Source organism: Thermobia domestica, chromosome 11 (genome assembly GCF_964235325.1).
Source record: "Thermobia domestica chromosome 11, izTheDome1.hap1.1, whole genome shotgun sequence".
Classification (NCBI taxonomy): domain Eukaryota; kingdom Metazoa; phylum Arthropoda; class Insecta; order Zygentoma; family Lepismatidae; genus Thermobia; species Thermobia domestica.
The window spans coordinates 264,039,784-264,056,942 of NC_137464.1; the positions used below are offsets into that span (position 1 = coordinate 264,039,784).

General features: G+C 33.9%; 1 protein-coding gene across 7 annotated transcripts in view; it reads left to right on the plus strand.

Annotated features, from left to right (window-relative positions):
- The first annotated feature begins 8,434 nt into the window (after positions 1-8,434).
- The window catches only part of LOC145665034 (uncharacterized), a 487,711-nt gene continuing 478,986 nt past the window's right edge, over positions 8,435-17,159 (plus strand). Inside the window, exons 1-3 of one of the 7 annotated variants that reach the window (XM_081732268.1) lie at positions 8,435-8,639; positions 11,968-12,009; positions 16,203-16,732. In XM_081732268.1, the coding sequence (XP_081588394.1) occupies positions 16,239-16,732 (494 nt within the window). In that variant the 5' untranslated portion in view covers positions 8,435-8,639; positions 11,968-12,009; positions 16,203-16,238. Of the gene's footprint in view, positions 8,733-11,967; positions 12,010-16,202; positions 16,733-17,159 lie in introns of those variants that run through there. The other 6 variants (XM_081732267.1, XM_081732256.1, XM_081732259.1 and 3 more) reach the window with 6 other exon arrangements.

Genomic DNA, 17,159 nt, shown 5'->3' on the forward strand with positions numbered 1-17,159 from the left:
GTTTTGTTTTAAGAATTGGAAAGCTTCCTACCGAATGAAGATAATCGGAAAGCTTTTTGTGTAAACTTAATTTCCTTCAATTTTGTTGGATGCAAAATTTGGCTTAAGAGTGGGGAATCCAAGATGGGGGCCTCATAGACCACACCCAAATCAGCGACCAACATTTGTATAAAGAAGTGGCCCACTCCAAACATGAATCTGAAGTCAGAGGGTACCTTTCAATGCACACGGGAGCATAGGATTTTACCGCTTGGCTGTCATATTAATGACGTCATTGTAAGTTAATGTCCAAATTCTGCTTCAGCCAGAAGGTGAAGGGTTCCCAAAATAAGGTATTCCAATACTAGGTTCCTTTCCAAACGTTTCTCCGTCTTCATTTGTAGGAGCAGATGAGCAAGCCACTTTATTTAGTGCAATCTAATATTTGTAAATCCAACACTTTGGCCTACATAAAATGACTTTGTTCTCTCAGTTTTTAAGATACAGAAATAATATAAGTAGCGTTTAGAAGGTAATGTTCTATTCAATAACGTTTACTTCAGGGTGTTTTTCCGGATCTTTGGTAATTCCGAAATAATCTGCTATGAAACGAATATAATGAAACTGAAGTTCTTTCTTTCTTTTTCTATGTTAATGGCCGTCATATCTAAAAATATTGGCAATGTGAAGGAACAGTAATAACTGAAGTCACTTGAAACATGCATTATCTTTAACTTCACACCAGAATGAAGCCTGTGTCTCAATTTTGTGGTGAGATATTACCGTATAAGCATAAACAGATGTAGTCACTTGTCCGCTATATTGAAATCCATACCCAAACCATGTGATTTTTTTTTTAAAGAAACGAACCATGCCAAACATGAATCTAAATTCAAACATAGGGGAGCCTTCAGTGCACACGGGACCAGAGCAGGCGCCATTACTAAACGTTCTGTTCTTTATGCGGTAAAACTAAAACAAATATATTAAAGAACATGGCGGATGTGTGCTTCCTACAGCAGAGTTCACTACTTTGGATCGGCTATGGATATTCATAATGACAATAAAATCTAGAGATAAAAGTTGAGTAATTATATTTAGGTGAGTTATCAATGTCTTCTGCATATATTCTATTGTAATAAAGTACATAAATACTCCTAATAATATTTGATATATTAATTATATAATATAGATAATTACTGTAACCTATAATATTGTAATTGGGCAATAGTTTGTTGTATTCCTTTTTACGTAAATAAGGTGAACTACATACTGTGACTATAGTCTGGATGTATTTCTTGTGTCAAACTTTTAACTCGTTACGAGTAGTAATGTTAACTTTTCAGAATTAGTAACATTGAAACGTCCAGTGAACTTGAAACTTGTTGGCTATATTTTACAATTTTGAGCAGTAAGACAACGACTGAAAATGTGTTTTCATAACATGGGATCATTGCAGTGAAATATAATTTGAAATACACGATGTGTGAAGAATTTTGAAAATATTTGCTGTAAATGCATTGATTCTGCCAAAACTGAGAACTGCTGATAAACATCAAAATATGTTCCTGTAAATAATACAGCTTTTCTGATGAAATGATTACATATAATAGGGTCGAAGATACATTACTAGAATGACACGTAGTTCATACGCATACTATCAGAGCCGTAGGTGCCCGAGGCGAAGTAGAATTCATCGCCCCCTAAACTCACTTTACCAAGCTTTACCTACCTTTTGTTCTTTTTACATATAAGAGAAGCAACTCTTATTGTTATGCTGCGCTGAATTTTATCAAGCTGCTTGGACAAACCATTGCAACAGCCTAATGTGATCATTATGTCTTCTTTTACAAATAAGAGCTGTTTTGAAGAGGCTTAATTTGGACTTTTTATTTAACTTTACAAAACGACATTCCATTTTATAGAAATTTACAAGGCCTATGAAACCGGGAGGTTCAATGCAGTGTTCACAGAAGCTCTCCATTGACTTCTGCTCTTAGCCAAGTGGATCCAGTTTCTTCCTTATATTCCTTTTCCTGCTTAATCCATCTTAATAATGCTCTCCCATCTCCGTGTAGGTCTTCTTAATGGTCTTTTTCCGGTTAGATTTCCAGTTAAAACTGAAAGCTTTCCTACTTTCTTCCATTCTGGCTACATGACCTGCCCACCTGAGCCTCGTAGTTTCGATGACCCTAACAATGTTTGGTAATTGATATAAATTATGTTGTCCGGATCCCAAGCGCTTTAGGTGTCCTCTGATCTTATTGGCCGATAAAGATAGGACATCAAAAGTTATGACACACATATATAAGCAAACGCCAGTTGGTGTCGATCCTCGTAGCCGAGTGTGCTAGTGAGCGTTCTAGAAATGGAAATCACTTTTGGCGTGGGTTCAAACCCGGCCCAAGGAGTTCTTTTAAATTTTCAGAACACTTTTTTTTTCATTAAAATAAGCGTGCAGTTTTACTATACGGATCCATAGTATAAGTAGTAGTAGGAGCGGGTTAGAAGACCCGCAGGGGTTGCTTGGATGTTAGTAAAACTAGTAGTAGTAGTTACACAGACGTAATTTTTATTAGACGTTTTGGTTTTACTAATGATGATAAACACCAAGTGAAATTCATACTCAATGTAGCAAACTATCAATAATATGAGATAAAACCATTTAATGAAATTATGCAAGTTTTCTAAAACTGTGGTAATGTGGGGAAAATTGTGCTTCATTTGGTGTTTACAATCATTAGTAAATACCAAATATCAAACAAAAACCACGTAGTGTCATTTGGAAACAATTAAACGCTCTACCAAGTTGGCAACACTGCCAACCGAATTCCACCACCCTTACCGACGTAAAAATCACCATATTGATACAAATCAACTTTCTGAATTTCATCATAACTTTAACGCATAGTTTCTGATTTAACGCGAAATATGTATTTTATTTTCCATTGTCGCGAGCCGATTTTAGGTCGGAAGTTCGAAACCCTTAAGTCGAAAATAAGCGGAATTCGACTTACGTTTATAGGAACTGTTCTACTCTATTTGATGTCGGGATTCATCTTACAAATTTTCATATTGATTTTCAAATTGCCTTGTGTACAGGACTTAAATGCCCATAGCAAATATTTACATTCCAAGCACAGAAATCGAAATTCCAGTAATTGCGAACGTTAGGGGCTGCAGCCGCATGAACAGTTAACGAATTTTAAATACCTAGGTACTTCACCAGTAGTTGTAAAAACCTCAATTTTTAAATAGTGGGGTATTTGAGACAATGACGGCCAAACGTGGCGTCTTCATGAAATTTTCAGGTTTTCATCATACTATAACGTCGGATGTAATAATCAGAAACGTAAGTCCTTCACATTTTCAAGAAACCTTATCGAGTAGATTTCGATGCTAGAACCAGGTGGTTGATATGGCTCATGAGAATAGAAATAAAAGTATTTAAAGTTAGCAAAATTTTCTCTGAAGTTGACAACATTGCCAGTGAATATCGCGATTTCTGTTGGACCAACAAATTTTGCTCCTCCACCGAAACACACTACTATATGTTTTCCCCACTATTGCGGTTATGTTTCTAAGTACCAAAGGCTCCCATTAGGGGGTAAGGTGGGGCGCTCTCCCCCTAGAAGAAATTGTACTTCGGATTATCGAAAACCCAATTGAATTTTTAGAATAGTTACAGCAAAATTTGAAACTATATTTGAAATGTCGCTTATACTTGCCCCACTTGGAAACCACAACATGGGCGCTCTTGCTAAGTACACTGGTTTCTCTACAATAAAACATAATTTGATATGTTTTTCAGTTTTCTTCGAGCAATCCGAGAGGAGGGCACTCATTTTGGAAGGTTGTATATCGAAGGGTTTTTTTTTTAATTACTGGTCTAATATTTTTATATGTAGTTTCTCATTAAAATAAAAAAAACACTAAATCTGAGACAGTCGTGTGAACTACCATGGGCGATTTGAAATAGAATCACTCACTTAACGTTTTTCTTGCTTAAACACTGAGACATAATGCCCGCACATTCCACATTTATAACACTGTATTTGGTCCCTTCTTGATTATCTACGTTTTTTTTTTTTAACGAATTGCATTCGATACCTGTTTCACTTCCCGCGTATTTTTAGTTCCGTTTTGAGTTCTGGCTGAAAAAATACTTAAGTCCGAATTTGAATCATTACTTTGTAAACGTTTTCTTATAGTGCAGTTTTTCCACTAAACACTGTCTGGTTCGTTTAATTTTGTCCATAGCCTCCCACACGTTTATAAATTCTTGAAATTCCGATCCCATTGTTGATAGCAACTGTCCGTGTAACAACTGGTCTATCATGTGAACTCGGCATTCATATCTGCAAACAGCTTTTCAACTTTTGCTGCGTAGGCGGCAATTCAAACATGGGGTTCCCGCCTAATGTTGAAAATTTCTCACATCAGAAGACTTAATCTTTGAACACTTGATTGTTCGTAAACTGACTAGCTTGTTCCAGATATCTTTTGCATTAATGTAAGTTGAAACATATTTCGCTACTTGTCGTGTTAATGAACTCGCAATTAACTAAACTTCTTTTACATTTTCCCGACACCATTCCGCGTGCCTTTGTTTTTCAATTGCACTACTATCACTTTGCAATTCAGGACAAGGACACATACCATGTGTATATTTCGTTAAATTGCATTGGGTAAGCATCATTTTTAGTTCCCACTTCCATTTATTCCATATTTCGGGTCTACTGAGTTTATCAATTTTCACTTTTAGTTCAACCATGTTGCTCATTTTACATACACGAGAGGAATGTGCGGCACTAGAAGAATTCGAAGCTTCTCTTCACTCTGAATCTTCTTATCTGGTGCCCTGGAGCAAAACATGAATACTTCTACTTGCTGCTTTTCCTTACAACCAAAACTTTCTTTTATGTGTTTCTTTGAAGTCACCGCTACGTTTTATTTCAAGTCTCTTGTATGAGTCAGGGCCCATAACCTTTTACACCATTTAGGTAGCAGAGATTGTCTAATGCAGTAAAAGATAGCAGTGGATGAAATTTAATATATTTAACGTAATATATGCTATAAAGAAAACCACTTCAAGAATCCTCTATGGAACACAAGAAGCATCAACGGCAACTCAAACTTTGGCTCTTTCGTAACTCCGCCATTTGTCCTCTGAACTACTCTCAAACATATGACGATCGCACGCCGAAGCAACTACATATCAGCAGTAATGTTACATTTTACTTACGATATTTGAAAACAGAAATCATATACCTACATCAGTATCAATATATTCTTTTCGCTTCAACATGTTCTATGTGTAAAATATCACACAACCAGGCACGTACAAAAAAAAAAAAAAAAAAACATCCTGGCGATAAAAGTAGTTCACGAAGAAATGATCCTAATAAATTAATTCAAATTTGAACCATTTCATGTGTCAATGGAATAAAGAAAGAAAACACTGGTAGTGATCAGTCTGAAAAAGACGAAACGCGTTGGGTTAAGTTCTGACTCATTAAAGTCCCTATTCTACAACTGCTTGAAATTCGAAAACATTTTTATTTCCCTTGTTTACCTCCAGTTTTAATATTCCCGCACAAACAGGAGCTTGCGTTTGTCTCTTCACTCCTATCATTTTCATACCTTCATTCTCACTGTCGCAATTAATTCGATTGGGTAGAAAATTGTCTTTATCTAAAAAAAAAATGCGTACACTATAAATAATTACTCGGCATCTAGTATATCACATTGTCATTAACAAATCATACATTATAATTTTCTTTAAGTAAGAGTGAAAACTTGTGACTCTTACTGAAACGTTTGGGTTGCCAGCGGAGCGAGCATGAAAGTTTCGAACAAATTTATTTCTTTGAAAATGGCAATATTAGCTTGGTAGGGCACCAATACTTTTTCTGGGCAATGCGTCGTTTACTCATTTCCAACACTTCTCCTTTCTTCTTGCTCGATCAACGTCCTCTTTCTATCAGCGCCCGAGGGGACAGCCCTGCTTTGCATATTATCAATCTGCACACATTATTTGGAGCTCCTCCAGAGAATAACAGTTCTCAGCATCTTATGGAATCATTAACCCTTTTAGGGTTTCCACTTTTTGAGATAAATTTTAGACTTTCATTCAAACAGCTACTGCTTCATTATTATTTATCGTAGAAAAATGGTTCGTACCTCGCTTTTTTTTTCCAGAATAGATCATACTATGCAACGATACTACTCGCTTGTCCGTATTATACACTTAAACTGGAAAATTAAGGAAAAACCCGGAATTTCTTTTTGAAAATTCCACCAATACACTTTTCCCTTGTGTCCCAGGCCTGAGTTAACGTACCGATCTGAATTTTAAAAAAACCTCTGTTATATGTAAACTTTCATACAAGCGTCCATTGCGCTTTGCTTGCAGTGGCTGAATAGTCAATTGAGAAAATTGTTTAAGTACGTTTCTACTTTTAACACAACTTTCTGTCGGTTACACATAGAAATCGCATGCAACGAACGCAACGGACACTTGCATGAAAATCTGCCCTTATGTACTGTACATAATACGTGCGCAAAATTTCATTCTTGTATCTTGAAAACTGAGGTTGGGAGAATTTTTTGGAAATCTGAAGGTGACCCATCTTTGTATATATATATATATATATATATATATATATATATATATATATATATATATATATATATATATATTTAAGAAATCTACTGCGTGATTACTGTTTGACGAAGAGGTATGGTTTAAACGCCATTTTCGTTAGTATAACCAGCCCTTTCCAACAGTACACTCACATGTCCGCATCATTCACCTGAATCGGAAAATTAGGTAAAACCCGATTTTTTTTTTTTGATAATCCCACCAGAACACTTTGCCCCTCTGGCCCAGGTCTGAGCTCACGTAGGGATCTTTGTTTTTTCTAAACAATACTTTGCTTCTTGCATAATAGGTGTGCGAACTTTCAATCTTGTATCTTGAAAACAAAGGACGAAAAAAATTGTTGAATATCTGAATTTAGGTTCTCTCTGTACATATAAATTTACTGCGTCATTACTATTTGGCCTACAGACATGGTTTAAACATCATTTTCTTCAGTATAACGAGTGCTTTCCAACGGTTCCACTCACATGTTCGTATCGTACACCTGAATCGGAAAAATCGGGAAAACCGGATCTTTTTTGAAAAAAAAATAACACCCTCGAAACTTGCACCCCTCGGGCCTGGCTTCGGTTTCATGTAGGAATCTCAGAAAAATTTGAGAAATACTCGAAGGAACGCACAATATGTATGTAAAGGTGCAATCTGATATCGTGATACTAAAGGCGTGAAAAATTTTTGAAATTTGCCTTAAGAAAAAATAAAAATGTCACGTCCCTTCGCTCCTACTTGGGGCCTGCAAGTTGACCATCCAGTTTCAAAACGTATCTTGGGTGTTCTTTTGTCCTTCCTTGACTTCACTAACAAAAAAAAAAAAAAAAAAAAAAATGCTAAAATACCTGTTATATAACCTAAATGAGCGGTGAAAGACGATAGTATGCCATGATAAGAAAAGTTACCGAACATTCTAAAAGGGTTAAACCAAGTAAGGTCAAACAAAAATATTGGGCCTTATGCAAAGTCATTTTGAAGCGTGTTTAGTGCAATACCAAAGCGTTCGACTAACATATGTTGCTTGCAGTAGTCAGGCATTTACTATGACGCTAATTAAACTTCAAAACGAATCTGTATAAGGCCCATTACTTTTTTACAGAAAAAAAATTGATAGACTTTTCTTATTCAGTTCTATATAGTTTGAAAGAGTTTGAGGAGTGCATGATGATCAACTTCTAGTATAAAGTTAGTGTAATAGCAATATTAATATTGTATTACTGAATATTGTAATATTCATTGTTATTCTCCTTATTATTATTATTATTATATTTATTTCTTGTATATTATCTTCTATTATTATATGTATTAATTTTATTTCTGACGAAATCTATTACAACGTGTAGGGCCTACCGTAGTTATTCAATGACTAATATAGTATTCTATTGTATTGTATTCAGCACAATACACATAGAGTTTGGCAGTCGCTGTTATAGTGGGTGCCTCGCGTCTGGTTGTGCTCAATGAGGAAGCAGGATAAGTGGGCCGTGCTATACATCTACACTACACTTACACTTTCTGTTACATTTACACGTACATACATTCCCTTCTTTTTTATACTCTTTTTTTTTTCATTTTATACTTCCGACTTGCCTTTAACATTTTGCCCTGTTCACCTTGGCTTTTCGCCCTCATTCCCTGTCTGAACTTCTTTCCCAATTTTCACCTTTTCCTGACTTTGACTTTTCCCCGACTCGCGTCATTTCTTCCCGATTGTGTCCTGTATTTTATTCTATTTTCTTTTTGAACCATAAATCCTCTGTTTGAGGTACACATTTGACCATTAGCACTTGTAGCACATATGACTAGTGAGCTGGTGCACCGACCTATTTGACTGATAATAGTCATCAGAAAAGACAAGACAAGACCATATACGTAATAGCAGCTGACGAGAAATTTTGTATCTAATCTGGAAATTTCATGGCGTCGGAGGGATATACGGTATAACAAAACTGGCAACATTTTCTGTTGGTGGACTTTTACGAAATTGGTGGATAATGAGCCCAACGTAATTTATTTTCTTTCTCTTCACTTATTCATTACTAATACGTTTCGCTCCATGTTAAGCATGCACTGTTTAAGTTCCCAAATAGAAATTAAGGTACAGATTTATTATAAGAATATATGTGAATTCATTGCATATAGTCGCTGCGCCGCGAAGAATCGCTATCTGACATTTTGGTCGAAAATGAGTTACGCCGTGCAAATAAACCTGAAAGCTGCCCGGCAGCATTCCTGAATGTGATAAGTGTATATGCATTTTTTTTTTTTTTTTTTTTTTTGGCCACAACTATGAGAAAAATAATAAATTGAAATTAAAAGCTTCAAGTTCTCATCACGTACAAATTGTTGTTCTATGTGCTTATAAAGGCGCAAAACATAAACCGACATGTGCTACGTAAACACTAAAATAGTAATATTATATTGTTGAAGGAAGCTGCAACAATGTCCGCTGTATAATATACGCAGAACCAATTTTATTATATTTTTCAAGTGCTATTTGACTAAATTTTAAGAGTTTGGGATGTTTTTTGCTTCTCCTGAAAGGTTGTGGTTTTAACACATAACGGTTCTTAACAACGCGCAGCAACGACATATACTCTTTTCTTGTACAGTAAATTCAATCTATGTCAAAAAATGATTTTTGGACGCATTCTTCTGTGCGGATTCATTGTATGAGAGCTACAGGTAAAGATTTATTATATACGTCCATTCATGAATTTATTGCATATATCTACTTCTTTTCAAATAAATCGCCTTTCCGAATATTAAATAATTACTTTTGGAATATGGACTTGGGTGCCTCTGTAAAGATTCAGTTTAGAAGTTCTTCAGGCATTTATTTCGAATTTGGGCGTCCGCTTTTGCCACGTTTTTTCGCTGTTATCTCCTTTCCACACTTTCTGCTATTTGTTATTAGGTTCATTAATCCGTGGTCTTCACAAACTTTTAAAAGATTTTGCTCGTTATCAACGTATTGCTTCACAAATGTGAAAAATTTAGTTCATTGCCCTTGTACATTCGCCATGTTGATAACATAAATGCTCGTTTCTTTCCCACAATGCAACTGTTCGGTTACCTTGCGCCAAGTAGTTACCTCCAGTCGCTGTATAGTCCCATGTTTATGACCTCTTATATATAACAAACAGATTTTTCGAGCCTCTTGTATATTATCAAGCACACAAACGATCAAATTGTCCATATCTTTCTTGTACTTTTTAAAAATTTTGCTGGAAACGGACGCCCAACTATGGAATTTAACCCGTTCTTCAGTGTACGACCTCGCTAAGAACTATTTGTGAAATACACTTCAACTTGTGCTAAGTGGCCAATGAAAATACGAATCCTGTCTAACCGACTCAGGTAATCAGCACAACATGGTGGCCCGAGCGCTTGCGAAGGGGTGCAGGTAGTGATGGGTAAATTCCCGGGAAGATACCCAAAATGGTAATTTTTCCGGGAATTTATGTACAATCACAAAGAAAATTGCATTTATAGACCAGGGAATATTCCCATTTTTTAAATTCCTTCCCACCGGAAATATTCCCACTGCCCATCACTAGATGCAGGTAGTGATTGGCAGTGGGAATATTCCCGGTGTGAAGAAATTTAAAAAATGGGAATATTCCCGGGTTTTCTCCCTGGTCTATAAATTCCCGGGAAGGAATTTATTTGCATTTCTTTACTTTATCTTCCAAATTATAAGAACCATATGACTAATTACTTTATTTTAATATATTATGGTTTACTTCTAGGTTTTAAAGAATTTGGAGGTTAAAAAATTTAGAATTATTTGACGGTACTTTATATAACTAATAATATGATTTTATGATGAATATAAGTGTTCTAGGGTAACATAAAACAGTACTAACGTAAATTTCCATTTGCATTAAAGAGTAGGGTAATTATTATTATTGGAGGCCAAAACTAGCAAAAAGTAGGATGATTTACGGAAGAAATGAGTTGATAGTGATGTTCAAGTAGTCAAGAAAGTATCGATCATATTTCTTTTTTAAGGCAGTAGGGGATTTATTCAAAACGGAAAGGTATGTGGAAGTGATTTGTGTGAGAAAAGAAAGTGAATTGTTGGTAACGAAGATAGAAAACAACGTACTATGCGGGGCTCTAACCCGCCTTTATTCGCTAGCGCTTGCCCTGCAATGCTGTCTGAATTTAATGTTGTTAACGTAATTTAACATATGAAAGCATAAAACAACCGCATCGGAATAGAATATCGCAAAAAAGTAGGTGCAAAAGCTGGCCCCCTCTGCTAAAGAACATCCAAAATTAACAAAGTACTAATTTACAAATGATGAAAAGGAACCATTTTGTAAAGTAATTTAGAATTATGTAAAAATAGAGATGAAGTACTATTAATAAACCCTGAATCACCATTAGTAATAGACGTCGGTCTGTCTGCTCTTTCTGAACAGGTACTCGGACTTCTTTTACATGTGAATTAACGTATGGAATTTCGAGAAATAGGTAGAATGAAAGATCGTGTATGGCAATGTTAGTGCTAAAATATAAAGATAAGTAAGTATCTTGAAAATTTTGTAAACATAAATCCTTATGCGCAAATGTTGATAAATTGGTGATACATGTATCTTCTAGCATTTACCCAATCTAATTGGTTTATAACATATATAAATTTAATGTTTGTATAATAACAGTAAGAGAGTCAAGTTGAGTAAATTCACTTACATATAAATTTAAACCGTTACTATATAATTTTTTCACACATATTTAATTGATAGAACATATTGTAAATAAATATACATTTATGCATACTCTCTAAATATAATAAAGTAACATCCGTTCAGAATATATAGATTTTAAAGAATCCCCTGTTGAGAACAATAATAATATGCTGTGATATAAAAATTAATTCAATCAGTAGGTGCAGGTCCGTAGGGAGCATTCATGTCAGCAAAGGTTGGTAAACGAGGATAGCGGAAAACAATTATATGACCTAAATTTGTGTTTAATTATCTATTTATATGTTGCTAAAGATGTTACAGGTATTATTCCGATATATTTTCATTGTTTGAATATAAGTGTTCTAGGGTAACATAAAACAGTACTAACGTAAATTTCATAATTATATGTTGTATTTAATTCATCCTTTTTTCATAGATTTAGCACTGTATTACAATGCATATGAAGTGAACACGTCATTTATATACGTAGAAACACAAAAGTAAAAAGAACGTTAATAATTAATGTTACTCAGTAAGTTAACAATTGTGCTTTACATCTTATTTGATATCATTATTATGCCTTACATTTTGCTTGATACCATTATTAAAATTAGAGTAAACAATTATTACTTGCAGGTATTTTGAAACCCTGGCTGAAATATCTAATGCTAAAAGCAGGTAATGACACTAGTTTACTGTGCATTATGTAAAATTTTTATTGAGTTAGCAATTCATATTGTATTGTGCCGAGTAAAAGTAGTGTTGTAATAAGTATTTCTGGAGTTCTTTCTTAAGTTTAGCGACAGAGTCCTAAGTCTTTATAGTTTATGGAAGTTTATTGTAAACCATGGTACCTACATACTTATAACCTATTTCACATAATACAGTTGTATTCTACAATAGAAAAGTTTTGTTTGTATCTTGTTTGATGATCAGGGGGGTTCTACTCGGGTAACTGTCTCTTTACAAACATCAGTAAATTTAAAATATATAAACAGGGCACTGGAAATATACGGGGTTTCTTAAATATAGATGTGCAAATGTTTTGGTTTAGCAGTTGCCATCACTATTATTATTCGTTTCCTTATTGTAAAAATTAGTTTGGCTTTGTACTTCCCCAAAATATAATGCTATATGTTAAATTCGACTGGAATAATTCACAGTAAATTATTTTTAAAGTTGAATCTCTTAAAACATTTCTAAGTATTTCAGTTGCAAAATAAATTTGATTAAATTTTAATAAGCTTGGTTATTTGGTGTGTTGATTCCTGAAGTCTCTGGCACTTTTATAATTACGCGTTATGAGTTTATACACTCACTTCAGACACTTGATTCCACACATCACTTTGTATAATGTGTTTATTATCTACTTTATGAGCGAATCCGAGCGTAACAATTTGGAATTTTATTAATTTTTTTTTAATAAGTAGTTACCAATCTCACAGTTAAGAAGCAGATTAGGTTGTTTATTGACGATCTATTAAATTGTTAGAACATACTTATTCTGTAAACTTTACAATTATGTAGATGCATACAGTAAATCTGAATCAGCTTCAGTATGATAATAGTGATAGTAATAATGAATTTTTTTGTAGTTGTCCTATACACAGCAATATACAACGTCAGAATGTAATATAATATTATTACATAAGCATAAATTAATAATAATCTATAACTAAATTAATGATGAAGTGGGATTACAAAATGAATTACAATAGCGAAATACATCAATTAAACAATAGCTTAACATGAAATTAAGAGATACGTTACATTTCTATTGAACATTTAATATATTCCTGTAAAGAATATAATGGCGTTGCTACTAACTAATTGTACAACTTACTTTTAGATCTATTTATATATTCATTTGTTGGTGTTGCAGGTAACTTCGTACACAATTTTATTCCGATTGTCTCATAACTATTTAACGATTTGGACAGTCGTTAATGTGAGACATTTATGAGTTTGCTACTTTTAATATTGTACGAATGGATATTTTGTGAGAGTTGCAAATTTCGATAATTACTTTTTCTATGAAAGGACAGTGTGTAAATGTATTGATTGATGATTGTCATAATATTAAGTCTGATAAAGAAAAGTCTGCAATGAGCTAATTTGTCTGGGTATGAAATAATTCTGATGGCCTTTTTGTGTATTAGAAGAATGCTATTTACATGACACTTGTTGCCCCAAAATAATACATCATACAAAATTATACTTTGAAAGAGCAAAATAAGGTTATCAGGAACACGATTTGTTATTGCTTTAGCAGATATATTACCATTAAGAGTCTACCAGAAATATTTTTTATATCCCGTTCCTACGATAACTTGATGTCAATATACACTAAATACTCAGAAACTTTACACAGGTTGAGCTATTCTCAACAGGAATTTCTTTTAGATTAAAAGTCAAATGTTAAATTTTCTCAAGTAAAAAAAAAAAAAAAAAGTCTTAAAGCAAATCAATCCGTTCCGGTGTATTTTCAGCTATAACATTATGTGCTCTAAGATCAGAACTAGCCTTTAGGAAGGTTGTATCGTCAACATATAGTATAGAGTAAGCATATTAAAAATAGATTATTTATCATTAGTAAAAGTTGGCCGAGTATTGAACCTTGGGGTACTCCGTACTTAACTGATGTAATACCAGATTTATGGTATTTACAAATCAGTTTGCTTATTTTATCTAAGCAGAACTTGAATAATATAAAAATTCAAACCATTGGTACCGTTATATGCTAATATTTTAAAGAGCGTTGTGTGTCCAACACAATCAAAGGCTTTACATAAGTCATAAAATGTTGCCTGAACAAAATCCTTACTTTCAAAAGTTTAATAATCTTCTTTACTGAAGAAGGTTCCATGGCTTCGAATCGATGGCTCTAACAATAGATCTACTCTTTATAAAACCAAACTGTGAATCACTAATAACTATATACTTGACACAATGCTTAACACGAAAATCACATAACTGCATATATATGATAGTCTCAAGAATTTTTGAGAGCATTGGTACCTGGAAAATGTGTCGATGACCAGGTGGACAATTTTCGTACTTTTTTTTTTAATTTTTCATAGAGGCACAACTCGCGGTAATTTTAAAACTAGGGAAGATTCTGTCTTATACATTGGTTAATGCAATGGGTAAGCAACAGAACAACATAAATGTCTTTTTTAACCCTCCTATTTCTTTGTAACAATATGACCCCAAATAATTTTAAATTTATTATTAAATAATTTTTTTTGTATGTGTTTTCGGTTGGTGATTATTTTTGTGTTCCACGGCCTAGTCTGGTTATATAATGCAAATATTACAAGTTTATTTTTTAAGTAACGTTGTTAAATAAAAAGATAATATATCAGATCTCATGGTCATATTGACCCCAATGTTTAATCCTATTAGTTTATCTTACTTTTGCACGATCTTTTCGGTTACTCATTATTTTCGTATTCCTCGACCTAGTCTAGTTCTTTATATTATCCAAATATTAAAAATTGTTATTTTAGTAATGTTGTTAGTTGGAAAGGTTACACATCACACTTTGGGGTCATATTGACCCCAATGTCTATTATATGTATTGCATTATTCATTATTATTACTCATTATTATTGTTATTATTATTAAGCTACTTCAAGACACTAGATTAAAGATATCATTTATTCTATCTTTCATGTCTGCATGCCCTTATGAGAAATTAAACAATTGGTGTCAAGATTTGAAGGGCCATAGGAGGGTTAATTACAATACTCGAGAAAAAATAAGCATCAACGCTATTTGAACACAAAGTTATTTTGATGTTGAGAAGTGCTTGTTGATATATGATTTTAAATACAAGATTATCCTTTATAGGATTTGTAGTTAGTTCTATTAATTTGACTCTTTCCATTGTTCCGTTTGTTCCATTAGCTATAGCGCAATCCTGAGTATTTGGGTGCCACATCATGCTGCTACTACAATAATTATTTTTGTAGCTGTACTAGCGGAAAGTCATCTAGCTTTCTTCATTGTTTTCTCTCTTTGCTACCAAACATTTTACAGATTGTTGCGTGACACCTTTCACTATGGATGAGGTGAGTCCATTCTTGTGGAAGGTAATGTATGTCCTGTTTTTGGAAACTTTTTTTTATATAAGTTTGGGACCATTTGTAATTTTGTAAAAGGGGAATGAAAGATCAATAAGTACATAATGACTTTCCTATCTTTATATAATACAGGGTGTTTCAAAACATCGACAGCATTTGAGAGGTGACTCCTGACACCAAGATAAGAAAAAGTAGACCAACCTGGGTGCAGAAATGCTTTCTTTCGGAGTTATAAACTGCCCAAAAAAGTGAAAAAGTGAACTTTGAAGACCCAAGTCTCCAAAAATTGGAACCTACCGTAGTCGGTCAAGACTTCACTTAGGAACTAGTATGTGCCCTATGCAAATATCCATGTTTCAGCATCCTGTGGTACTTCTGCAACAATTTTTGTGGAGGTAGTTGGTGAGTAATTCCGATCAAATGGCCGTAGAAAACTCCCTCCATAGAAATTGTTTTGTGAGTACCTTAGGACCCTGAAACATGTATTTTTGGGCAAGGCACATATTAGTTCCTAAGTGAAGTCTTAACGCGTCTGCGATAGCTCTCATAGTTTTGGCGCTAAAGACCTTTAAATTTCATTTTTTTTATCATGCTTTCGGCAGCCTATAACTCCGAAAGTAAGCGTGCACCCAGGTTGGGCCAAACTTTTTGTCTTATGTTCGTATCAGGAATCACCTCCCAAACGTCGGTGTTGTTTTGAAACACTGTATATCAAGGATGGAAGATTTCAGTATATATTTGTATATATATTGTCAAGACATATAATATCTTTCTTATTGCTTTCAGGATGTTTAACATTAAATACTCAACGTCTCAAAGGTGATGGATTTTTGTGCTTGCGAAATGCCTCTTGATTATTTCAACTCACATTGTCATAAAGTTGGAATGGAAACAGAAAACGATCTTATTAAAGTTGAAATGAAAACTGAAAACGAATTATTTCAAAATTGCAATTATGAACAATGTGCTAGTAACACTAATGATCATAGAGACCCTTTACAAACATACTTGGAATGGAAGATACAAGAAAGTGCAACAGAGGGAGAGAATGTCTGTTCAAAAATTAACGAAAATGGAGGAATAGCAAATTGGGATGTAACGTCAGAAGCAATATATTTGGTCAATCATTTATCAAGGAGTGATATAATTGTAAATGCCGAAGGTTTTGAAATTAACGTCAAGGCAAAATTAAATGATTTAACAAACAACAAGGAACAATCAAGCAGTCATATATCTGGGACGATTGGATATCAGAACGAAGAGAACGTTCAAGACTGCGATAATCTAGAAGGTGATAGCAATGCTCAGACCTTCAGGTACGTTTACATCCATTCATTTCTTCAGTTATGTTTTGTATGAATATTTGTTCTCAATTGTTGCATCACTATGTTGAGTATTCTTTTTCTTGTACTTTAATCTGAGTTAATAGAATTGCAAGCAGTGGAAGACATAGAAGAACACAACGTGCTGCTTAGTTATGTAAAAGATGAGAGTTTGGACACGAAAAAGGTGTTCAAACGTAACAGTAATTTGCTATGAACTTTTCACATTTACACCAAGCCTTAACTGTTAGCATTGCATACTCACTCGCTGCTGAGTAATGTCAAAAGTTATTCTTATAAGCAGGTGTTTGTTAGTAAAAAATCATTTGTGAATACCTTCAACCAGATATATACCAGTACTAAATCTGAATACATCTTAAAAGGGGTCTTCTAAAATACTAATCGCAATAGGAAGTATGTA